At 40.2% G+C, this 25,161-nt stretch overlaps 1 protein-coding gene across 3 annotated transcripts in view; it reads right to left on the minus strand.

The window, feature by feature from the left end:
- SYNJ2 (synaptojanin 2) overlaps nt 1–25,161 on the minus strand; it is a 70,828-nt gene that overhangs the window by 12,930 nt on the left and 32,737 nt on the right. For 2 of the 3 annotated variants that reach the window (XM_049800400.1, XM_049800402.1), the window contains 14 exons: nt 23,695–23,756; nt 20,165–20,261; nt 16,866–17,038; nt 16,384–16,465; nt 16,014–16,163; nt 15,755–15,920; nt 14,243–14,434; nt 12,030–12,111; nt 10,665–10,805; nt 7,645–7,837; nt 5,836–5,994; nt 5,458–5,614; nt 3,298–3,415; nt 385–603 (listed from right to left, as the gene is read on the minus strand). In XM_049800400.1, the coding sequence (XP_049656357.1) occupies nt 385–603; nt 3,298–3,415; nt 5,458–5,614; nt 5,836–5,994; nt 7,645–7,837; nt 10,665–10,805; nt 12,030–12,111; nt 14,243–14,434; nt 15,755–15,920; nt 16,014–16,163; nt 16,384–16,465; nt 16,866–17,038; nt 20,165–20,261; nt 23,695–23,756 (1,991 nt within the window). The remainder of the gene's footprint in view (nt 1–384; nt 604–3,297; nt 3,416–5,457; nt 5,615–5,835; nt 5,995–7,644; nt 7,838–10,664; nt 10,806–12,029; nt 12,112–14,242; nt 14,435–15,754; nt 15,921–16,013; nt 16,164–16,383; nt 16,466–16,865; nt 17,039–20,164; nt 20,262–23,694; nt 23,757–25,161) is intronic. The other variant, XM_049800401.1, reaches the window with a different exon arrangement.

The raw sequence follows: 25,161 nt of genomic DNA on the forward strand, positions 1-25,161 counted from the left end.
CCAGGAAATCCTAGTAAGCGTGAAAGAGTCCTGTAAGAGAGCAGACCTCTTTGGAGTAAGTGAAGCAGGGCCCCAAGGACCCACCAGCAGAAGCAATGCATGGAAATGAGGCCTGAATCTAAAGGTGATGATTCACATCAAAGCCTCTGCTTTATGGTGCTGTACTGAATAAAATTCTTCTCCACTCAGCCAAGGGAGCTGTTAGACTATTTCTTTAACACGTTGACAGAGGTAAAAGATATCATTGTCTAATGAAGAATTTAACATGCAGTAAAGGAATTCAGCATACTACTTTACCATATAAAGTTAATTGTCAGGACAAAAAGGGAATTTCTAGTCTGTGTTTTTGAATAGATGACACACCATTTCAGATCCCAAACTTACCTGACCAGAACAATAGTGCCATAGTCCTCAAACATTTGCATAAGCTCTGTACGCAAGTCCTCAGGAAATTCATTTTTCTCTTCAGGCATTGGTGATAGCAGATTTACCACTACTGTGGCATCCAGTGGTCCCTGGAAAGATGACACTTCCTGGAAAACACTCTCACGGGCAGCTTGATTAACTTCCTGAACTTCCACTTCAACAATAGCTAACACTGGCCTATATGAAACAAAGGAGAAATGCTTATTTAAAATTAAGATCAACATCACCCAATGGGAAATGCTTATATAAAATGAAAATCAATGTGAAGCAGTAGGACAGGTAAGAAATTAGTTGTGTGAAGGACAGTGTCCTGTTTAAACTCTGTATCTCTATGATCATTTTTAACTCCACTATGTCAAATCTCATGGCAAATATTTAATTAAGCCTGCTATACCTTAGAAGGAAGTGATTATTATGTATGTTCTACACAGAAAGAGAAGTGTAACAAATTACTTAAGGTCTCGCTGCAAAAAAGCACTGTGGCTGGCAATACAAACCTGAAGTTCACCCTGGTGGATTGTTTCATTTTTCCTGCAGTGGAAGATCATGCCTTGAGCACTGTTAATTATATTTACCAGCCCTGCATTAACTGAATCTAACAGTGAGGACACACCATAAAGGAATTCAAGTAACAATTGCGTGCAGCACTTCGGCAAACCTGCAGTCTAGAAATACCAGGATACTTCACTCATTATCAAACAGCTATCTCCCAAAACATCTATAGATCAGGAAGGCAATACATTATTTTCTGTTAGACAAGGCCACATAAAGATGTCTTCTTCCAAAACTAAGGACAAAGTACTCTAAGTGTATAATGTGGTTATGTAGCAAACATATGTCAATCCATCACATTATAAGCAGTCAATGCTGCAAACTTGCTTCTTCAGCCATTTCTTACAAATGACCCCTCTGTGTGTTAGAACTAAATAAAATTGAGAAAGCTGTCTGAAAGAGTAAAGCTTGTCTCATCTCAGTGGATGCAATCCACATTCTCAGATTTTCACCTGCACATACATACAAAGCAGTAACTAGGATGGCTGCCTCCTACTTGCAATAGAGCAGGCTCTGGAATATGCATTAGCAGAACATATGAAAGCAACAACAGCAGAACTAGAAAGGAATAGTAAAGGGAAAAATAAAAAAATATAGGAAGTGTTAACTATTTCTATATAAGCACAGTGAATCATAACACATTTCCATATGTCACAAAGATATAGTTAAGCCCTTTTTCCAGCACAAACCTTGGGAAAGCAAACCTGCTGACTGTAGTTAAAAAGCAGTTTTTGCAGTCAAGTTTGCTGAAATAGAAAACCAATGTACAACAGCCATGTTTCGCAGATTGCATCCTCAGGGTCCTATATAACGAGTGCAGCAGTTCCACTGTGCTTTGTGGAATACAGCAATGTCAAAGCCTTGACACAGAGAAATTGATTGCAAGAGGCACATTTTTCCATTGCTGGAGGAATACAGAACAGTCCTTGCATGCAAGAGCGCCATAAGAAGCACAGAGCCAGCTGCTGTGGGTCACTGAGTGCTGCTATCATAGAATCACAGAATCATTTAGGTTGGAAAAGACCTTCAAGATCATAGAGTCCAACCATTAACCATGAGGAACAATATTGTAGCATTTCCATAGGGTATGCAAGGGGTGAGACAAAGATTATTCTGAATGCAAGGGAGCTTTTGAGGTGTATTTATTACAGAATTTGTTTCAGAGAAGTGAAGCAGTGACATGTTTAACAAAGAAAGGTCATTTCTTCCCTAAAGAGAAGTTAGTGATATGGACTAGTCAGAGGCACTGGTCTTTGTTTTTCCCTCCTTCTCCCATCTCCATTTCTAAGGGAAGCCCAGAAGCCCAACACTTCACTACTCTGGAGAGGTCACACGTGGCCCTGTGTACATGACTTACACCTCTTCAGGCCACACAGTTCCAATCTCCTCCTCTCCCACAGCAAGCTGAGTGGGAGTCCATCAGAGCAGGTTGTTTTGGTATCAGAGCTTTCCAAAACCAAGCAACAGAAAAGCCCTTATTTTTTATACCCATTTGTCGTGATTTAATCCCAGCCAGCAACTAAACACCATGCAGCCACTTGCTCACTTTCCCCCCACCCAGTGGGATGGGGGAGAGAATCAGGAGGGGAAAAAAAAAAAAAAACCAAACCACAACCTGTGGGCTCAGATAAAGACAGTTTAATAGGACCAAAAGGAAGAAAATAATAATGAGGAGGAGGATGATGATCATCATCATCAGCATCATCATAAAAGAACTGGAATATACAAAACAAGTGATGAACAATGCAATTGCTCACCACTCACGGACCAATGCCCAGTCAGTTCCCAAGCAGCAATCCCCCCGTTTATATACTAGACATGACATCACATGATATGGAATACCCCTTTGGCCAGCTTGGGTCAGCTGTCCAAGTTCTTGTGCCCCTCCAGCCTTCTTGCTGGCTGGGCATATGAGAAGCTGAAAAATCCTTGACTTAGTCTAAACACTACTTAGCAACAACTGAAAACATCAGTGTCTTATCAGCATTATCCTCATACTAAAACCAAAACGTAACACTATACCAGCTACTAGAAAGGAAATTAACTCCATCCCAGCCAAAACCAGGACACTGTTGCTGCAACTTGTCCAACCTTGCTGAGATCACAGTGTAGCAGAATCTGTACAGGACCGTAGATACTTGCCACCCTGGTATAAAACCCACCATGAGGGGGAAAAAAAACCACAAATGGATACTGAACACAGAATAAGCATTTAATTCCTGTTACAGTTAGACTTGGTCCCTCACTCTGAAGGTGTAATTCAGTATGGCACATTCTAACCTAGCAGCCCTTTCTCTGATTATTTGCTTAGGACTTTACCTGTGGTCAGATGCTTGCAGCTCCGCTCTCCCATAGTACATTAAAGCTCCAGGGGTCCAGGTGTGCCTGACTTTAGTTTCAGCATTCAGATCACTGTCTAGAAGATTGATCTCTCCAGCTATGAAGCACAAAACATGATTTAAAACTCACTCAAAGCTAGTTTTACTAACAGTTAAAAGCTATTTTATTAGGATGCTCTTCACAGACCCTAGTAGTGGGAGGTAGGGTTTTTTTGTTCTTGTAGATACCATTCAAAGAAGAGCTTGTGTCCTAAAAGATTTACAAGTTAGGGACTAGGGGAAAAAAAATACAGAAAGGACAAGGAGTGCAACAGAGACAGCTGATCACTAGAATAAGACACCTGCAAAAATGGTTAACCTGAATGTCACCCAATCGATTACCTGTATAATCTGGGTTGACATTCATATTAGTATTTTTCCTCCTGCCCCATTATTGAGCACAGAAAAGGACACTGTACTTGCAAAATACACTGCAAATCTGAACAATGCACAGGGATTGGAGAAATAATACACAAGAGATGACAGAAAGCAAAGCCATGCGAATCCGACTTCCAAATACTTCTTTTGCAATGCATTAAGGTGACAGAAAGTGCTCCAGACATTATTGCTAGAGTGAGATATTATATTGCTGTCAATAACAGGGACATTTTTAGGTCACTGTTTGGGCTAATTGGGCTCTATCTCTTTTCTGTGGAGTTGAAAATGAGTTAATATGAATATGGCATTTCACCTAATCACTCACACTGGGGCTATACTTTCTTCTTAAAAGGCAAATAGTCCTATAGCAGCAAGAAGAAGCAAGGCAAAAGAGAGCCAAGAGGCAGAAGAGCCTTGCCACCACCAGGAAAGGAGAGGAACTCTGGCAGCAAACTAATTAGAAAAGCTTTGCAGGGCTGGGAAGTTAGGCAAACAGACAAGGGGTCAGTTATATACCCACATGAGCTAACAGTGGGAGGCCTACAAACTTTAAAGAAAAGAACCTGCCCCAGCTCTTGCAGACCAGCTAGATAGGTCCTATGTTCTGTGTGTGGTCTATCAACTAAAGTCCTCCTGGGGCAAGCCTTGCCATGCAAAATAAGGAATATGCATTGAAAATTCTGAAGGGTTTTCTTTCTCCTAAAATGAAAACAGCCAGCCCAAGAGGACTGTTTTCACTTCCTTATTATGTCTTATATCTTATACAGTTTTGCTTTCCCAGATTACATCTCTACCAATGGTTTAAGCTCCTCATTTTACTTTATTTTTCATACCTTAAATAAGAGTGAATAACTCTGTATCACATTGACATGTACTTTCTGATTGCCCTAGTTTTGCTTTGTAGTTTTTACACTTAGTGTACTCATGGTATGACTTGGATTCCAAGAAGTAGTTCCCAGGCATGTGAAAAATCACATCTGCAGGCACAAACCAAATTACTTCTCCAGTGATTACATTTTTAATATGATTTTGTTCAGATTTTATAAACATTGGGAGATGGATGTACCTGCAGACTGAGAGAATGGTTATGAAAACCATTCCTGGACAGCAAAGAAATACTTATTATTTTGTTATTGTAACTTTTCAACAGCAAGTGAAAACAACCTTTCTGTTGTGTTGGCCACTCATGATCTCAAAGTACTTTAGAAGCACCAATTAATGAAATCTCCTCCAATTCCAGAAACTAGCAGAAATAGTCCTAAGAATTACCAAGGCAGAAAAAATTACAGAAAAGTGCTTATATATCTACTGAGGACAAGTTACAACAATCTAGCCATTACAATATGGGAACTTTATGTGGACTATCAATTCTGTTGGAAAGCAACAGAATAATTTCTAGATTGCTACAGCTGGGTTGTTTTCAGTTCCTCAGTGAGCTCCCAGCACCTTTTTAAGCTGTAACATGAAGCCTTTGTTTACAAGCTCAAGAAGAAAGGGCTCACTCTTCTCTGCAAGTTATTCCAGTGAAGCCAAAAGAACCTCTGCTTGAGCAAAGCCACTGCAATTTGACTAAGCCTATGGGACACATCTAAAGACAGCTCTCAGCCCACAACTCAACAACTCTCTTCCTCCTCACCATTCACTAGAGTGAATCCCTGTATGTAGGTTCTGGATGAAATCTAAAACAACTTTCAGATAAAGAAGGAGGAAAGATCCTACGCACCTGTTTTTTCAAAAGGCAGTTTCTTTCTCCACCAAAGCACTCTATCAGTCCAAGCTGGAGTTCTGCACTTATCACTTGTATCATAAGCCTCTGAGCCAACATCATATTTATATGTCGGTCCAAAATTAATAGTCCCTTCATGGAAGTCTTTAAAAATCTATGAAAAGAAATACCATCTCTTTGATTAAGTTAAACATGAGGTCGGTGCCACTGTGACTTACCAACTTCCTTGCAAACAAACAAGATTCTGATTTTTAAATGAATTACTACATTCAGGTACTACGAACAAGGGTCTGAAAATGCAACTTTTTCACTCTCTCAAGGAATGAGACCAAGCCATCATGCAGGTATTCAAGAAAATGAGACACACTGCCTTACTTTTCCACTGGATTTTTGCTGTTGCAGTTGATCAAATTCCAAAAGTGTCTTCCAATCTTGACGTTTGAGAAAATAGAAGACTTCCTCATATGTTAGATCAATGCGATAGTTAAAGTCACCACACCAGAAGACATAGTCATGTGAGAACACACTCCGCCCCTAGTTTAGAGGTACAGAATACTGTTAATGTTAAATCACATTCATGAAACACTTTTAAATGCACTGAAACATACAACTCAGTCTCTGAATTACTAAGTACTGGACCTACTTGCCACATTCTATTTGTTAAAATGCATTTGTGCTAAAATGGAATGGCTCCTTCACTTTCTTTTACAGCCTGCTGAGCCGAATTTTGGAAACAAGAGTGTCAGGCTCTGACCTCTGTTTCTTGAAGGTATGTCTAAGCTGGGACCCCAGCTTTATATTCGCAATTTGACTATCATGAATATTAAAAATATATGTTTGTTTCCCTAACACATTTCACACACATATATTTACATATTCTAAATATAACACAAAATGTGCTTCTGGTACCAAGGCACATTCGAGCAACAAAGGTCCTGAGTGAAAACAAGCTCCAAATTTGATCTTATGTGTACGACATAGTTTTGTAAATGTATTGAAATAAAACATCAATGAAAATTCACTTCAGTTCTAAGTTTAACATCCTATCCTCTAACCAGTGACTCATAAAGGAAATGGTCCAGAGCTGTGGCTGTCACAGCACTAGAGGGCACTCTTTATATGCATTATACACACAAGGTACATTTAGCTATTGTAAATGTGAAGGACATAAAATAGTTAATGAGGTATTAGAAGGAAAAACTACCATAAGCACAACTTTATGGCCATTTGGAACAGAAACTCTATGCAGGACGTTCAGACTGTCAGTATTAGTCCTTACATAAAACAACTGATTGATATGCTGCATGTGCCAAGCCTCTAAACCTTGCAAACAACAGGGAGTTAAAATTTTATGCTTTGCAACCTAAACACCATTTTTTGCTGACTAACCAGAATACACAAACTGGTCCATTCCCTCCCTAGTTTAGGACCTCCCCAGAGAAGTCTGTGAAAGAAAGCATTGTGGAAATTAAAGGAACCAACATTAAAGGAAGCAAAGAAGCACTGCTACCAAATCCCATGGGTTATCTGCTGTGTGGAATAAAACACTAGGGTGATTGATTTGACACCATTTAGGGGAAAAGTTATTCATACAGACAAATAGTGCCTACTTGCCACACTTTGAGAAAAGCCAGCAGTTCCTTGACAGTGACACATTCATGAGGACAAAATGAAGGGAACAAAGTACCATATTAGGGACCAAGAACTGATATATCGTACCTGAGCAGGAGTACTAAAGCACTGATATACTGAGTGGCACAAATGGTCTTTTAGGAACTCATACTAACTAGTGCCAGCAAAAGCTATCAATATCATACTCTCCAGCTCTAACAGCAGTCACCTAGAGCTCATCCATGAGGCCTTCCAGATTTGTCAGTTAAGTTGCAGCGTTCTGAAAGATCAACTTGAAAACTGTTCAAAGGTGAGGACTTTGAGTGCTGCAGCAACTGTATTTTTTGAAAGGTGCAGAACTTTTGTAAAGCATGTGCTATACTAGGTGGTATCTCGTCTCCTGTGAAACATGGGGGTTTTTTTGGTTGGGTTTTTTTAATGTTTTCTTTACCATTTTCTTTTACGCCCATTCTCCATGGCACTGAGTTCTTTGATGACCTGAGACCAGCTTTCATAATGTAAATATACAGCCTTTATCATAAGTGTTTTTAGCATACATACACCTACACTTACCATTGGGAAGCTGAGTTTCTGTGTGATTTCTTTATAATCTTCATTCCTCTCTTTCACCTGAGTCTGCCCAGCAGTTAAGTGACTGCATATAAAGCAGAAACTGGTACTATAGAACTGAAAACGAATGCTCACTGCCCCTTTATTTCCAGCTTTTCCTCCCATTCCTGTCTTCACGGTGTCTATTGCTACATCCCTGTATTTAAAAAAAAAAAAATGGAAAGAGAAGAGAGTAAAGGGCTGCAGGGACAAACATTCAATTAACTTTAACTGCAACATGAAAGGAAAAGTCAGTTTACAACACCATGTCTTCTCCCATCCAGAAAGCTTGCTGCTTTTAAACACCATCTTTTAGGCTGGGAAGTTTCTTTATGATGTTCATTTACTTATGTTTCAAATTAAGTATGATATAATAGTATAGAAATAAAAACATTTGCAAGTATTTTCCTCCTTTTCTTTTCTTGCTGTATTGTTTGGAAGGGACATTATTTCTGAAACACTGGGAATTCCTACAGAATATACTTTTCAAGTTTACCTCTACCATGATCTTTAAAATAGTGACAATAACTAATTTTACTGTTACATTTCCTTTTACTTTTGAACATATGGGAATCTGCTTTTCAGACATTTAACAATTTAATTAGTGTTACTACATTGTGAAACCCAACTTCACAGTTGATGCCAGATTTTTCAGTCAATTAAAGAGCAACAGATCATAACCCGTAACTTGTTAAATCAGATGCAATAAAACTGGTGACTATTGGATACAACTATTTATATCCAACTCCTAAAATGAGTTCTGTACTGATGACAAATTGCTTAGGGCCTCCATGTTGTTAATTACACAGTATTTCAATGTCATGATTAGTATACACTTTACTACAGAAAGATGACTTGGCAAAGCAGACCACCTGCTTGCAGGATAATTTCTCCCAGATAGCCAGTCTACTCCGAGAATAAAGCACGCCTGTCTGATCAGATAAGTAAATGATAAGATCATTGTTGTAACCAACCCCAGCACCATGCACGTCCTTCCCACTGAGAAAATTTTATTTTCCAGATAGAAGTCAGGCAGATCTGGACTAGAATACTACTGGCTTTAGGCAAGGGGCAGGTGGAAAACCACTAAGTCTTGTTGGAGTTACTGTCAAGCATTCATGATCTGTATGACGCAAGATGTCACAGGCTCTCTTCCCCACCCACCCCCCTTCATTTTCTTCTCTCTTCCTCCCACCACCTTTTGCATCTTTTTTCTCCGTCTTTATTTTCCTCTCTTTTCCTGACTGCAGAAAACCACCAGACAACACCCTCACAGAGGCAAAAGAGGACAATTAATGTTTTCTATGAAAAGGTGGGTGTTAAGCACTCCAAAAGCAGCCTTTTCACTCTAAGGAGTTCTCACTTTTTGCTGCCTGCCTACCCAACTGCTGACTGATATTTATCTGATTTGCATTCATGGCAAAGGTGATGTTGAGATAACCCAGTGTACATTCAACAGCTTGTATTTCATCAATCCTTTCACTGCTGTATAATCTTCAGCTATTCTTTCATTTTATTTCTCTATTCTCTAACTTCTGTCCTAACCTCTTCAATCTCTGTAAGCATGGGAGCTTTTTTTTGCTCTTCTAATAATTTTTGTTTTCCTTTTCTATACATAAGAAAAACTACATAAGCATACAGGTTAGGTTTGATTACACTCACATAACACATAGCAGCACATTAGCATTAAATGATGAAACTTGGTCACTAAAATCAAGCCCTTCCCTTTTCCTCTTGAGTTTCAAAGGGCTACATCAAATTCCTAGCAGTTTGACAGCTGCAACAGAGCCACTATGCTGTTCTCCTCCTGATTTCCATTTAAACCATGTACTTCCTGCTATATTACTCACATTTCTTGTAAGCCAGGTGAAAAGTTAAAAACTGACAGAAACACTTCTCCTCTGGACTGCTTCATACGTAATTTTTTTAAATCATGTTGAAGAAATATTACTGGGAAGGCAGCAATGCAAGACTGTCAGGGTTACCTGGACTGCATTACTCTGCTTAGCCTACAGCACTTGATATTGCACAAACTCTGCATGGATCTTCTCAGTAGATATGAGGTAAGAGGGAAGAAAGAGGCAGCTTTTGATCACAAAATGCAGTGGCCAATCAGCACCCCTAACATGGAGCAGAGGGCACTGTTTGGATCACTCTAGACTTTAAGTTCAGACAGATGCCCAAAGATAGTTTTGGCTAATTATTCATTTCCTACCATTTACACTTAGCCTGAATAATTCTCTGCCCACAGCATTTTAATGCAGATATGCCTGTGGCTTGGTAATCTTCTAGGGACAAGAGGAATTTGGTCAGTCTCCAGGGACATTGGTGCTAGTAAACTAAGGACACACAGCTCTGCACCCTCCTGACTAGGCACATAGTTCTGGTTCTTGTGACATCTGGGAGACAAACACTTAATGGGCCCTTATAGCTCTCAATTCTATAAAATGTCAGGGGGCAAAACCAGCTCTCTTTCCCTCACCCTCCTTTCCACCTTTTCCACCATTCTTTTCAGGCCTGGAACCAGCCCTGTTTCCATATGGAAACACTAAGGAGAGGGTTAGAAAGTAAAACCTGCCCTTTGGACAGAGGCAGGCACTTGCCTTCACTTGGTGCTCCAAACATGCTTGGACTTACTACCTCAGGTCATTCCTTTTCCAGAAAGAGAGCACCCAAACAAGGTGCTACACCCTGACAGGCCACCTGGCTTCTCAGCTGAACTGGAGGAAGATATTGGGGCTGCCTGGCCTTTGTGCTACCCAGGAGGATGGACTCCAGACTGCTGCCTCCTGGAAACGTGTCTCTCCCACACTGAGCATTGACTGGAATCCAGGTTTGCATGATTCCCACCAAGCTGAAAAATCACTCCCACCCTCGCTGGCCTCACTCCAACAGCAGATGTTACTGAAGACACAGGTTGGGGTTTTTTTTCTTTGTGATTTTTTTTTAATTGTTGTTGTTGGGTTGTTGTTGGGTTTTTTTACCTGATGAAGGGGACATGATATGGTCGTACAAAGATGAAAAGACAAACACCAACAAGCTGTGCTGATGTCAGCTGAATGTAGCGATGAGTCCTGGAAATAGCTTTTTGAAGCTGCTCTCCCCACATTTTCCTATTTGTTGTACTGGAACAAACATAAAATCATTTAATGGAATCAAAACAAACCACATACAGTCAATAAAATGAGCAGATTAACTGTGCCTTAGGCTTACAGACATCCCATTAGGCTGTAGAACTGGAAGTGCTGTATGATGCATGGCAGAGACAGATAATACCTCCTTGTGAGCCAGCCCAGAGTTAGCAGGGTCAGTGAGTCCAGGCACAGCGCACAAATACAGTTATCCTGCTTCTGGATGTGAGAGGCATTTTGCCTACTATGCTTAGAAAGATCCATGCTCACTGACATTTGACACCCCTATTCACTGGGGATAACTGGAAGCTATCATAACCATAAAAACAAAAATCCATGTCAATCTCATGACTTGTAAGATTTCTTGTGCTCAGAGTGAAGAGGAGATCTTCTCTGACTGGGAGACGACTGGCTACCCACAGCTGTTGGCTGTTCTTAGCTGAGAGTTTGTGCATGGGTGCGTATAACATTGCTTCTGCAGACCTAGCTTTTTTTTATCTCCAAAGTCAACTGATACATGCAGACATACCACCAGCCCAGCAGCCATGCTAAGCACTACTGTAACTTGTCATTCTCAAAACAGACAACTAACTGGTCAGCCTGATGAATCAGCACTGAAAACATTCTCTTCAGGGCTCCACCCCGATTCAGATTCAAAAGGGCCAGTATACACCACAACCTACTGTACATGCTGACATGCCAAGCTCAGGCTTTGGCTTTAGCTCCTTCTCTAGCCATAATTTTCACAAATACAATTAGCCACAGAGACATTTCGTCCATTTTAGAATCCCACATGAATGCCAATTATGTTTGTAGTCACTGAGCACATTTTTCCAACATCAGACAGGGGTTTAAGGACAAGCATTAAATCAATGACAACCATCAGAATTCTTCTCTGCCAACATAAAGACTTAAGAGACTTGGAAAACACAGTGTATTCTACTGTACAGAAGTTCACAGAGAAACAGCAATTTAACACCATCCCTGTGCCATTTGTTAATGGCAAACATATTTCCAGCTCTGATTACAAGGAACAGACTTGGAAGGAAGTATTCTACAAATCTGACCACAAAAAAAGAACAATTCTGGAGGTTTTTGTTTGGCTGGTTCCTCTGAGGGAGAGTGTGCTCTTCTGGGCTTGGGGTTTTGTTTGTTTTGAGTTGTGGGTTGAGGGGGGTGGGGGGTGTTGTTGGGGTTTTTTTCTTTTTTTTTACCTACCTCGCATTCACAATATTCCCTGCACTTAATTCAACCATCTCTTCAAATCCCACTGCGAATATGTCAGGAGGGTAGTTATCATCTGTTGGCAAGAGGGAAAAGTGATATAAGAGTTACTATTTAATTTCTTCTAAAGACTCGTTTTCTAATTTCTGTCCAAGATCATTCCTGTAGTTTTGTCTTGTGTATCCCCTGCCAAGCTATACATATTCATAGCTTCTTTAATCTAATCTCACAAAACAACCCCTGCAGTTCCTCTGAAATTTTTTCTTGCTTTTCTCCCACCAGTTGGTCTCCATCTCTCTTGCAGGAAGCAGTTCAGAACAGAGCATTATATTGTAGCAACGTTAAGATGAGAAAATATTCAATGTTCTCTCTCCCTCACCCCACTCATCACTAAAGCCACAACATCTCACTACCCACCATCTTTCACCCACTTGTCATTTTACCCAAGATGCTTTTCCTTTTCAACACTGATTCCTATGTAACTGAACTTACTGTCCACATAGCAATATGTCACTTCCATCTCAATGCCTTTAGTAAATTTATCTAGTAGTTTAAGGAAGCCTTTGAAGTTTCTGCTTATCTTCTTTCTTGTGAATCCTTTTTAGATTACCTGCTCTTAAGGTTAGGTTAGGTCACTCTAGAGCACAGTGACTCTCCCTTCCCTGGCCCATGCCTGTGGGTATCACCCTGGTAGAACAGCAAAGATCAAATGCTCTCATATAATAGAGTGAAGCATATCTGTTGACCCATCAGGTCTGTCCATTGTCTAAGGGATTTTCATTTTTTTTAAACTGTCATACAGCCAAGGTAACAGTAACTTAATTCAACATGAAGACCTAAATAGTAGACAACCATACGAACCTAAATCAGATCTTCCTCAGAAAATAAGAATGGAAAGAAAAGTAAAATATGCAGCAACTCTCTGTAGGCACAATAGTGAAACCAGCACATAACAGTTAGCCTCCTTAACATGACAGGCACTGTCGCACGTGTATTTCCCATTAATGATTTTGGACATTTGTCTTTGAACACTTATCCATTTCTGTAGGCACTGCACTGACACTACCATAAACACTGACATCTGCACGGTCATACCCTAACTCTGCCCATTCACATAACTCAGCTCTCTTCCAGAAGCTGCTTAGACCTATCATGTTATGGTTGCCTGTACCATGTAGTCCTGCTCCTCCAGCTCTCTCAGAGGAAGGCCTGGCTAGGCTAGCACACGACAGGCTCTCAACAAATTTTAATATCATGGTCATAGTCATGTCCTAACACTTCTAAACTTTCTGAAACAGACTGGACCAATCACCCACCTAAGCTGCTCAGAGTACAGTGATCTGCACCTAATCACATATCCATGCACTCAAGCACTAAGGGTTCAAACAAGACAAGTTGTGTAAGTAGCCAAGGATTTGAGGAACGAATTGCTGAGCTTCAAGGTTAGGCATAGGACTATTCCCATGATGCCTGCAGGAAGCTAAATGTTCCACTGTAACAACGAAAGTCCAGGTTTTGCCATAGTTTTGCAACCACTCAATTTCTAAGTGAGAGAACATTCACTGTTCATTTGCCTTAATAAAATCTGTAAGTCAATTACAATACCTGGCCTTCTTCTGTAAATAAGAAATTCAGCAGCCAATTTAAGCAAGCTACAAGCACAAGAGCTTTATATACTGTAGAAAAAAAAAGGAAATTGCCTTCAACAAAATAAATATTTTTGTCTGAAGGCTTTGCTAGTAACATTTCCAGTTAATGTCAGAGTCCAGATTGTACAGATATGTTTAGCTTCAGATAAAGACCAAGGAGACATTCTGAGGGCACCTAAGCATGTAGCTCCTGCTCACAATGAAGAACAAAGAACAGAGATATGAAAGAAAATGAAATATGGGATGCAGAATAGGCAGATACACCCCATGATGGCGTGCAAGAGACCTCTGAATTCTGACCTTCTGGAGGTTCAAAACAGTCACATGGTATAGACTCCAGAGTTGCTCCGACTGTCAGGAGCCCTTCACACACCATTCCACTGCTGCAGGGAGGCAGCACAAGTCTACATGGAGCTGAATACACCCCTAAGAACTGACAGAAAATGCACTCCAAGATGCACTACCTTTGAAAGGAACAGCTGATCAAATCTTGTGTACCAACTCACTGTCTCTAGAGATGCCAGCAAATATTGCTTACACATTTTTATCATGTCTTACCCTGAAATTCAGAAACTCCAGAGAGCTTGGGAGAATCCAGCAGCCAGTCTGTCAGCTCGCTGGTACCGAGGATGTTGCTTCGGAACTGCTTCCCCCCATTCACATTCCAGGTCCCCGTGGCAACACGAACACGCTTGAAGCTTGTGAATTCAAACTGACGCTCTGACATGGCCTTCAAAATACTTGGAGTTACTGACGGAAGAGGGGAGAGAGAAAGAGGGTGTGTAAAAGAAGAGTGTGTTGTAAAAGGACAGAAAGCATACAGACAGAAGTGACACAGTCACTGTGAAATAATGACATTACTCTAGCAGCAACAACACAAAAGCTAAGGAGTAACTCCAATGGCAATGGCAATAACTACAAGATAACTAGGGTTGACGTTCGCAATTTCTCTTCCAGAAACCAGGCACCCTTTGAAAGCCTGTGAAGGACTGGACACTCACTTTCAGCATATGTTTTCCTGCACTTCTTCAAGTAATAAGCAAATAAATTCTTCTTCCTCCATTAATCTTTTCAGTTTAGCCTACAGTGATCAAACATGTCAGCAGTTATGACTTAAATTGAAGCCCTAAGAAGTTTAGAGTGTGGAGGGAAAGGCAGAGAGCAGCACAGAGTCTCCCATCAGTCCAAATCTAGCACTGTCACGGCTCTCTAGCCTGATCAGAACTCCTCACAGGAAACTGCTAAATTCACTTATTTTTGATGAGTGTAGAAAATCAGCAGTGTGCTCTATTTGTGTGAGCAACTGAGGTAACCTTAATCGTTAACTTCCTGATTTGCATTGGCATTCAGGCACAGAGAAGCTATCTGTATTTTCCTTGTGGTCTGCATCAGGGAACAGCCCCAGGATTGAAATGGTGCTGAATGGTTCAAGTCTATCCTATTAAAATCCAGTAGTTCTCTGGAGAAGACTGACCACCTGATACTGCTTATGGGTGCAATTATCCTACATTCTGTACACAAGTATCTTCTCACAGAGAGCTAAGGTGGTTTACTCAACACAGGTGCAACAAACGTGTATTTGTTGTGCATTATCAGGGCCCTGGAGTAAAGCAATGGGGAATGAACCAACATAGCAACATAAATGTGCCTTTAAAGATCCAAATGGCTAAAAGCATGTACAAACTGCAGGCCAAAATTAAGGAGATATAAAGTCTCCTCAAGACCTCAAGAGACTTCCTCAAGACAAACTTAGACAGGACCAGACTGTCCTAAAATCTTTCCCTCTGGTCCAACTCCTCTAAACTGTCAGAGGAGATCATCATCAAAGAACAGACAAACATACTCAGAAGTCCAAAACAAAATACGAGAAATAAGCACAGTGGAATTAAAACACCCTAAAGTGCTAAAGTTGTTGTTTAGAGTTGTGCTAAAGTCACTTGAAAGCAGTGTTTTAAACAATATATTTGTGCAAAAGTAGCTTATTTATTGATGTTTTCAAAAGGGTGCAATTGCTTCTATCTCACAACTAAACACCACAAAAGAAAAGCGAAGGATTTACACTGGCCTTACCCAGCAGTGCAGTGTGGTCCATGAGCATCTTGCCTTTGTCTGCATATTCCTCACTGTAGAAGTCACCCATGAGCAGCAACTTGATGGCTTCCTGCTTTACTGCATCAAAGAAATTTGACTGAATGGTGCGAGAGACAGAGCGGGCGCCATCCTTGAGTTTCCCAACCTACATCAGACAGGAATCAACAGTGCAAGTGACACTGAAGAGTAAATCGGACATCCTTCTTTAATTGTGAATAGTTTTGCCATTTTTCTTTACCTTGTGCTTCCCCTCAAGGGCACGACTGCCAGTAAATACTCTGCTCAGATTATGACCGTTGAGAGTCCACATCACTTTGTAGGATTCCACAAAGCGCTCAATTATAGATTTAGAGTTCAACCCAAGGCTCTCTAATTGAGCAAGCAGGATCTGGATTAGGTGCAGAAGGAGAAAAAACAACAACATCGTTCTTAAATGTGTTTTTGCTTTTTATCCTCAGCCTAAGTTTTCCAGCCAGCACCATTCTGTATCATAGAGCTGGCAAGACAGACTTGTATAACTGAGGCTTATTCCCTCTTTCCTATCTTTCCCATGGAACAGACAATGTATGCAATACAAGCACCCACAAAATGTCCTCTGACAAACTCACCTCCAGTGCAATGAAGGACTGTACACTATTAGTACGATCCAGGCAGTCCAAACAATTCATTCGAAAAGTACCTGTCTGCAGACTTTGGTAACAAAACACAAGAGGGGGGGGGGGGGGGAAGTATATTTTAAAATAACATCTAATCATGAGTTGATTGAACAAGATCATCAAATATTCAGCCTGAACATACCCAGCCACATTTTGATGGTGCAATCACGTTGTGCACAATGTATTCCATTAACAGGTCCAATTACTTGACTACGTCTGCAACACTGTATTAGCAAATCCATGCACTGGTAATTTTGCAGATTTCAAACAATGGAGATGCAATTAAGCCAAATAATCTATTTAGCACCAAGACTACACTATGTCTCAAAATTTTATTTCAACTTATGCTCATGGTCCAAACACAGCAAGAAACCTGGGAAGGCCAGGACAGGTGGTGCCTGGCTATGCTGGGACAGAGGGGCAGGGACACTCACCATGGACTTACATTCTCGCCCTTTGTGAAGATTCCAAAGTCTTCCCAGTGCAATTTCAGCTGAGGCCTCAGCAAATTTTCCAGTTTCTCAGTTTTCCCACCTTTTGCAAATTGGTGGTAGTCAAAGTTTATCATGGGAGTGTCTGCTGCATGGGAAGAGGCCCATAGCAGTTTCTGTTTAGAGAATGAAGGAAAACAAATTCTGCTCAAGTCACAATGTAAGGATTGATACCAGCATTCTTTATCATTACTAAACTTTGACTGTTTATCACATTTTTAATACTGAGAAGTTCATAGGGAATTTTGAAAGGCCAGACATGAAAAAGCAACTGAATTTTCCTATTTGTTTTCTTTCCAAAAGTAAACTGGATTGTTAGACCCCAATTTTTCTGCAGGGTAACTCAAACTGTAACTGCAAAATATACATCAGAATTGCTTCTGTCTGCGCCTTGGCTAGTGGCAGCCCTGCAGCAGTAGGCTCCTACCTCTGTGAGTGAGGGTATACAGCAACAGTGATGCTCTGGGCAGGCTCAGGACACAGACCCTGATGGGAAGGGTGTCCAGAGCTGATTAAGGTAGAAAAGCATAGCAATGCATGGGTGTATTTTTTAACCATTCCTGAAGTGCCAAGACACGGGAAAACGTGGCCCTAAATTTAGGTAGAGGTTGCTTGGGGAAGAAGAAAGAAATGATGTCCCAGGAAACATACTATAAAATGTTTGTGGTAAACCACAAAAGTAAAAGAAGAGGCACAAATAGCCTCATTATTTCATCTCTAATTTCCATGACCTCACACGCATTTCCGTAATCACCACAAATTTTGTTATCTGTAACAGATACAACATAATACATCCTGCTCTCCACGACAGAGAGAACTGTTACATTAACTCTATGAAAGTCTTTGTCTATTCCCTTCCCTCCTGCACATTCTTATCCCAAGAGATGGATGCTTTTCTCCACTTAGATTGTGACACAAACTGAACAAAACAATTCTGATATTACATTAAAAGTGTACATGCAGCGGTTACACGAGCATAATTGTATCAAGTAAGCCATTAAGCTGTCCCCACAGAAACACATTTAAAGGCATTGCATGGTGTTTGGAGAGAGACGTGCAAAATATATTTCATTACAGTGTTACAAAAGCCAAAACACTTGGTATCCGCTTCTCTGTTGTTGACACCTCAACATGCCTTTACAGCTGCTGGCACTAGTAATGCACTTGAGGATGACATTTACCCACTGCCTTGGTGTAAATCACTGTCAGAGTATTCATAACTCTGCACTACAGCATTGCTTTTACTGTAAACATAATTACATCGGTTATAGGGGATTCTTATGAGAGCAACAGCATTACTGGGAACAGTATTGATTTTTGGTCTGGTAACAGCTGATTCGGTAACAGCTGAAGTCAAGTTGGTAATTTACAAGTTTTCATTTGTTCCTGTTGCATAAATGAATGGTAGCAGTGACATTCTGCTCAAGGGAACCCAGCAGCAGTAATTACAAGAATATTTTGAACCAACTCTGACAAGAATTACTAAGAGTGCAGCAAGAGTTGGGAGAAGAGAAAGGAATACAAGCAAAGGAAGATGGAGAAACAAAGAAATAAACTAATGACAGAAAAGGAGGAAAGTTTTCATTCCTAATCATTCCCCTATGAATTACTTTATTTTTAATTCAAGTCCTTTAAAATCATCAATGTAAAAATTAACTATATATTCTTTCCAAACATTCATTATTAAAACACAAAGGTAAAGTAAAGACCAAGAGGAGGTTGTTTTGAAAGGGTACAAAACTTCAGTTTCCAGTGCTGTCAGTCTAAATTCTTTCAGCTCACAGACTGCTTTCATAATTTATTTATTTTTAAACATCAATAAGTTTAATAATTAAAACAGAACTTTATTTAAAATGAATGAATGAATGCAAGAAAAGTCAGATTTGTATCCTCATAAGTTATTTGAGCAATTTGCAAGTGATCATCTCTTACCCCTAAATTTCAATGTGTTTGCAAAATAAACCGTAAAAACTATTTTAAAGATTGGGAAATCAAGAGATTAGAGAGGCTTAGCTGTGTCATGCAGAAATTCAGTAAGAAGCTGAAAACAGAAGCTAGGACCAGACTTCACTTCTGTACCTTCCTCATTGCCTTGCAAGCTTTAGTCATAATCACTTTCTTTGGCCATATTGTCTACAGGGGGAGACTTTCACTTTGTCACTTTCCACAGGGAAAGCTGATAGCCCTCCCCAGCTCTTTTGGAGGACAAAGAAATAGTCACACCAAAAAACTGCCAAAAAACTCAAGACACTCCTTGTCTTGAGTACATTATTCCAACAGAGAGGGAAACAAATCAGTAACAATTATTTAACTATAATTTTCATTTTGCTTAGTTTCACACAGTAAACATTTGAAGTCAGAACTATTGCATCATCCTCTACCAATGATAAATACATAACACTTACTACAGGTGTATACTTAAACCATTCTTCATATTATTTTTAGGAAGATGTACTTCAAAGTATCTATGTTGGATTTCTAAAGCAACTGGCACTTAGGAGGCAGGCAGAATTCCACCAACCTTCAGCCAGATTCAGGCAGCTATGCGCTGCTGCAAATCCCACTCAATGCCAGTCTGTGGCTTCAAGTACACATTAGTTTTAAAAATCTGGCCATTAGAATACTGCACTAGAACTCGGCAAAGCTTTAATTCTACAATGCCTGACATCCTGAAAGCACAACCCAGATGCTTTCAGATATTAGTTGTGCCTAGGGACATTTAGGGGCCAGGAAAAGCTTTCTCTTCATACACCAGACTGTCATCTTGTGCTCAGGCAGCCAATTCCCATCACAATCAGTGCAAGATGGCTATTTCTCATTACAATCAGAGCCAGACACCTTGCTTATGCTCAGTGAGCCAGGGTCAGGGCCTGGCCCCCAAGCAGTTCTGGCAATCCTATGAGGCACCTGACTGCATAGGTGACTACACACTATGACAAAGCTGATCATGATTCATTTTTGCAAATGTGAACTTCTCTTAGAAGAATTAGAGCAATTTTTTTTAAAGTCTGGTTGAAAAGAATGCGCATAAATGCATGAAGAAATAAGCAGGAAGGCAGTGGTGGAAATCAAGCCATGAGACTATGAAGCACCATTCTCTCAGTAAGTAACATCTAGTAAAGAGATAATATCATTTCTTTAGATACACTATTCATCACCTACTGGGCCAAAAGGGAAACAGAAGAACATGGAGGCTCAAGGGAAATCAGCAGTTAAAAAAAAATAAAAATCATTGCTTTTACCTTAAAAGCTCTGTTGAGCACCTCTTCCCCTCCTCTGCTTCCCAACAGGTTAACGATCACTTGTTTTCCATACTGCTCTTTCAGAAGCATCATATGCCTACAGCAAAAGTAACCAAAATAGGTACTAAACAAAATCATGTTATGCTGCCTACTACATTTTTCAAAATACAGAAGTGGAGATCACTGGTTGTTCCATTCAGCAGAAAGTTTCAGCTACAGCAGCTACAGAAATCTTCCTCAGTTTCCTTGCAATCAATTATTAAAGTACAAATGGTGAATGTATGCAATTAATGGACAAAGTATTTTGTACTGAACTTAAAGAAAGCATCATCTTAGGAAACAGGCCCCAAATCTTTTATGTCACTGTTAGCTTTGATTTTGCCCTTTGTACGCTCCCACCTGTTGGCTGTCAGCCTGGGAACTACGTAGGGAAGACAAGAGAGGAAAACATATTACACTTGAACAGGAATTGTCCAGCATCTTGCAGGGCTGATCCTACAAAGAGGCAGCAGCAGCAATAGGGCCTAGGACTCCAGTGCCAAGGCCAGAGGTGCACAAACACGTCATAGGCGACAGGGTTCAAACATCTCTGAGCTACCATAACATCGAGACATTCACTCTCAACTTAAATTAAGCAGGAAGTTTAGTAATCATAAGAACTGCCACACTAGATCAGATCAAAGGTCCTTTTAGCCAAGTGGCCTAGACCAGATTCTTCACGAAAAACACAAAATAGGACAAGTATAAAGTTGGGGGGGGGGGGGGGCGGGTTTGCCATATATCCCCAGTCTCTCAAAGCCTGACATTTAGGGACTCTCAAGTCAAAAGCTTTTAGCCAGGTGCACAAGCACCCATTCTCCCATCAATAATTATTTTTTTTTAAGTTGGCATGTGTGTGCTACAGGAGCTGTGCTGGCTCATCAAGAAACAATTAGGTCTTAAAGCCATCTTCTGTCACATACTAACAACACTGTAGCAGTACTTAAGAGGAAGCTGGACAGAAATTGACAAGAAAAATAAAATAAACACACAAATGAAAAGCTATTACATGCTGCAAAGCCACATGCAAAAGCAAAGTGTCAGAAAAAGAACAAGCACACATCTTCTGGCATGCAGCTTTAAATCCTATAACCAGAAATAAGCCACACAGAAAACCGTGGAAGGAGGGAAAAGAAAGAAAAAGTTATTAGCATGGCCTTCAAGAAACATGGCTAAATATATTTTCTGGTGCTATTTATGTTCCTGTTTCTGCAACTAGTTCTCTGTACACCAACTCTTCCCATACATTTGCACCCCTCTAATCCCAGCATCAAGATCCTACTTCTCCGCCAGTGTTGCTTCCTTCCAACAAAACTGCTGAAGCTCAGGTCACCTGCTTGAGTACTGTGTGCAGAGCTCCCAGAGGATTTGTCAGGTAGAGGGGACGAAAAAGATCCACTAACAAGATTACCATTCGCTTCTCACAGTGCTTTCTCAACACAGTAACCTATCAGATGGGAAAATGTAACACGATAAATCCACTCTAACACTCTCAGAAAAGCTGTAGGAGGTTGTTAAGTTTCAGTGTCTTTTTCCATATAAGCAGTCTCTTATTCCTTGCCCATTTTCAAAGGGCCGTCTTTTGTAGATCTGTAAGCAGGGCAATCCTTAACTTCATCTAACCTAAAGGCTTTACTCTGCACAAGGGAAAGAAGGAATAGTGCAAGTTGATCCTCATATTCGTGTTTCTTACAGGAAAGCTATTCACCAGTTGTATCAGGGTCAGAAAGATTCTCCGAGCTGAATGGTATTACAAAGTTGCTCCTTGCTAAGGTACCCTCAATTTCTTGGGCGGCACAAGAGGATGCTGAATAAGTTGTAGTTTTCTTCTGTTGTGGTTTAACCCCAGCCAGCAACTAAGCAGCACGCAAGCACTCACTTCCCCCCTCCACTCAGTGGAATGGGGGAGAGAATCGGGGGGAAAAAAAGTAAAAGTCACGGGTTGAGATAAGAACAGTTTAATAGGACAGAAAGGAAGAAAATAATCATAATTATAATAATAATAAAATTACAATAATAATAAAAGAATTGGAATATACAAAACAAGTGATGAACAATGCAATTGCTCACCACTCGCCGACCGATGCCCAGTTAGTTCCTGAGCAGCAATTTGCGTCCTCAGCCAACTCCCCCCAGTTTATATACTAGGCATGACATCACATGGTATGGAATACCCCTTTGGCCAGTTTGGGTCAGCTGCCCTGGCTGTGTCCTGTGCCAACTTCTTGGGCCCCTCCAGCCTTCTTGCTGGCTGGGCATGAGAAGCTGAAAAATCCTTGACTTCAGACTAAACATTACTTAGCAACAACTGAAAACATCAGTGTGTTATCAGCATTCTTCTCATACTGAACCCAAGACATAACACTGTACCAGCTATTAGGAAGAAAATTAACTCTATCCCAGACAAAACCAGGACATCATCTTACATAAATTATCTCTGCTGTAGAATGCAAACTTCTAAGATGGAGCTTCAGGGACAATGGCAGGGCAATTTATCATGGCATCAGGTGACCACAAGACTATGAGTCTCAAAGGCATTTGAATTCAGTAGGATTTAAGAGCTTTAAAAAGTTTGGAGAATATAGGCTAAGACCCTTCAGAGCAGTGACTGCTATGGTGCATAGTCCCTTTACATTCTAATGCCTGTTTGAGGTCTTCAGTGCTGCAAAACTATTAACAGTCACTAATGTCATGTTTGCTAACAGTTGCAGTAAATGAAATCAAGGAATTTAGAGGCCTTACCCAAAATCAACAGAAACTCTGATTTGCCAAAACTGAACCAAAACAGAAATTAATCACATGACCTGGCACTTACAAGTTGAAAATTTCCCACAGGCCAAATCCTTCATGTCCTTTTCAGGCAACGTTCCCACTGATGTCCGTGGGAGTTTGCCCTTAAAGTTTGCCATTCAGAGGAATCAAGCTAATGTATGGCTTTTTTTACAGTTTCCAGCTGACAAGCAGAGTATTAATGGTTTAAAAAGGTTTACAAACCAGTCTTTGGGTAAAGTAGAAAAACATCAGCATGACAGAATCATAGAACACTGATCATAGAGTAAGACACCGTTATTTCTATATAGCAGTAAAACAATGAGGAGAAAAACAAATCCAGATCGGAGAGGAAGCAGCGTTTACTTTTTAATTACCTGGGTTACAGTGGTAAAGAACACATTCTGTGTACCTTAAGTGTAAATTCACATTTGCTGGCTCACAAAGGGTTACACAGACACATAGCACTCAATATTTCTTAGCTTTCACAGAAACAAGCTAGGAGACCAAATTAATTCAACTACCATTGAAAACAAAAGGAAAATGCAGAAAAAAAGTGAATAAATAAAGTAAACCCACTTAATCCGCAACACCTATGGGATTGGCTACATTATCGAAGAGATGTTTCACATCTCTCAGGATTTACTAGGAAGGCATAAAGTTGTGGAATCTTGGTTAAATGCCAGGCTGCTATGTTATTGTCGAAGTGGAACGAAGCTTACCTGTCAAATGCAGGAGCATTAGCTTCCAGACCTCTGTTAAGCCTTAGACGATGAGAACCCACCTAAATAAAAATATTGGAAAGAGAAGAAAGAGAGAAATAACTTCTTAAATTGCTAGAGTCCTAAATCACTAGATGTCTCCCTTTTTCCTTCAGAGGAAAACATCCCTTTAACAGCACCAGACACCTCTAACAGAATTCACACACCCCCACACATAATATCCTTAAAACAAAAGCCACAGCTTTTATTAGACAACATTTACAAGTGAAAACACAATTATCATTAAGCAAAGGGATACCTACACATCTTTTTTTATGCCCAAACAAATCACAACCCTTCACCAGCTTCCTCTAGCAAATATCCCACACTGCCTCACACGAGTATGCCGTGTGCCCAGCATTCTTCCTGCCCTTTACTTGGCAGAAAAGGCTGCAGTTATGCCAGCTCCATGGGTTGTGTGTCCTGAGTTCTTTCATCTTTCACTATTTACAGAACTAAAAAGCATCAGAATAGTCCTTCTGAAAATATGAAAGATGAAATCCTGTGCCATCAATCTAATAGGACTTTTAATACAGATGTTAACAACAGTAGCCTCAAGCTCTTTTTGAATGCTAGCTACTGTTATTACAGTATGCAGAAGGCTTCTTTCCTCTCCAAAAATGACACTGCTAATTATTTATAGGATCATGCATTGTTTCCTGTACTTCACCATCTTCCTTTGTTTTTCATGAGGTTGTTTTATGCAATTCTTTCTAACACTGGTACCAGCACACTCACATCCAAGGAAGAAGTTATGAGTATTCACCAACATAAATGAAAGCTGCATAATCTAATCCAGATCAGGCAAAAAAAACAGACTGTGTCCCTACTAAAAGGTTGAAAATTCAGTTTAACTAGACATGCTACCCACTAGCCAAAAATACTTGGGGAAAAGCTTTCTGGCTTCATAACATACAGAACTACAGTGCTGGATACAGCTACACCATGGGCAGGACGTGTGCACAACCATACAGGAGACCTGCTTTATAAAAAGAAGCAAGTATTGCACTGGATGGTGTTAACAGAGGGAACACAGATCCTTTAGTCATTTTCCTTTCACACTAAATGCAGTAGTTCTGAATGGTGCTAGGTTTAATGATAAAAAAGTATCAAATAACTTTCACAGTATCTAAAAAACCAGTTATATTATGTATTCTCTCTACTAACATATATGCATATATGTGCATCTCATTCCAGTTGCTTATTCCTCTGTTAAGCAATTTCAGAGAGTGCTAGGATGATTCTTATCTGAGCTTGTAACTGTATATAAACTCTAAGTCACAGACCATATGTAACCCACTAGGCTTGACGCAATAATCTCCTGATGAAACCCTACATCTCTGCCTTGCAAAATATCAGATTAGATCATCATCACCCTTTTGACTGAAATCCAGCAAACACTCCATCCAGGCGTTATACTTTGTTTCA

The sequence above is a fragment of the Accipiter gentilis genome, chromosome 5 (genome assembly GCF_929443795.1).
Source record: "Accipiter gentilis chromosome 5, bAccGen1.1, whole genome shotgun sequence".
Lineage (NCBI taxonomy): Eukaryota > Metazoa > Chordata > Aves > Accipitriformes > Accipitridae > Astur > Astur gentilis.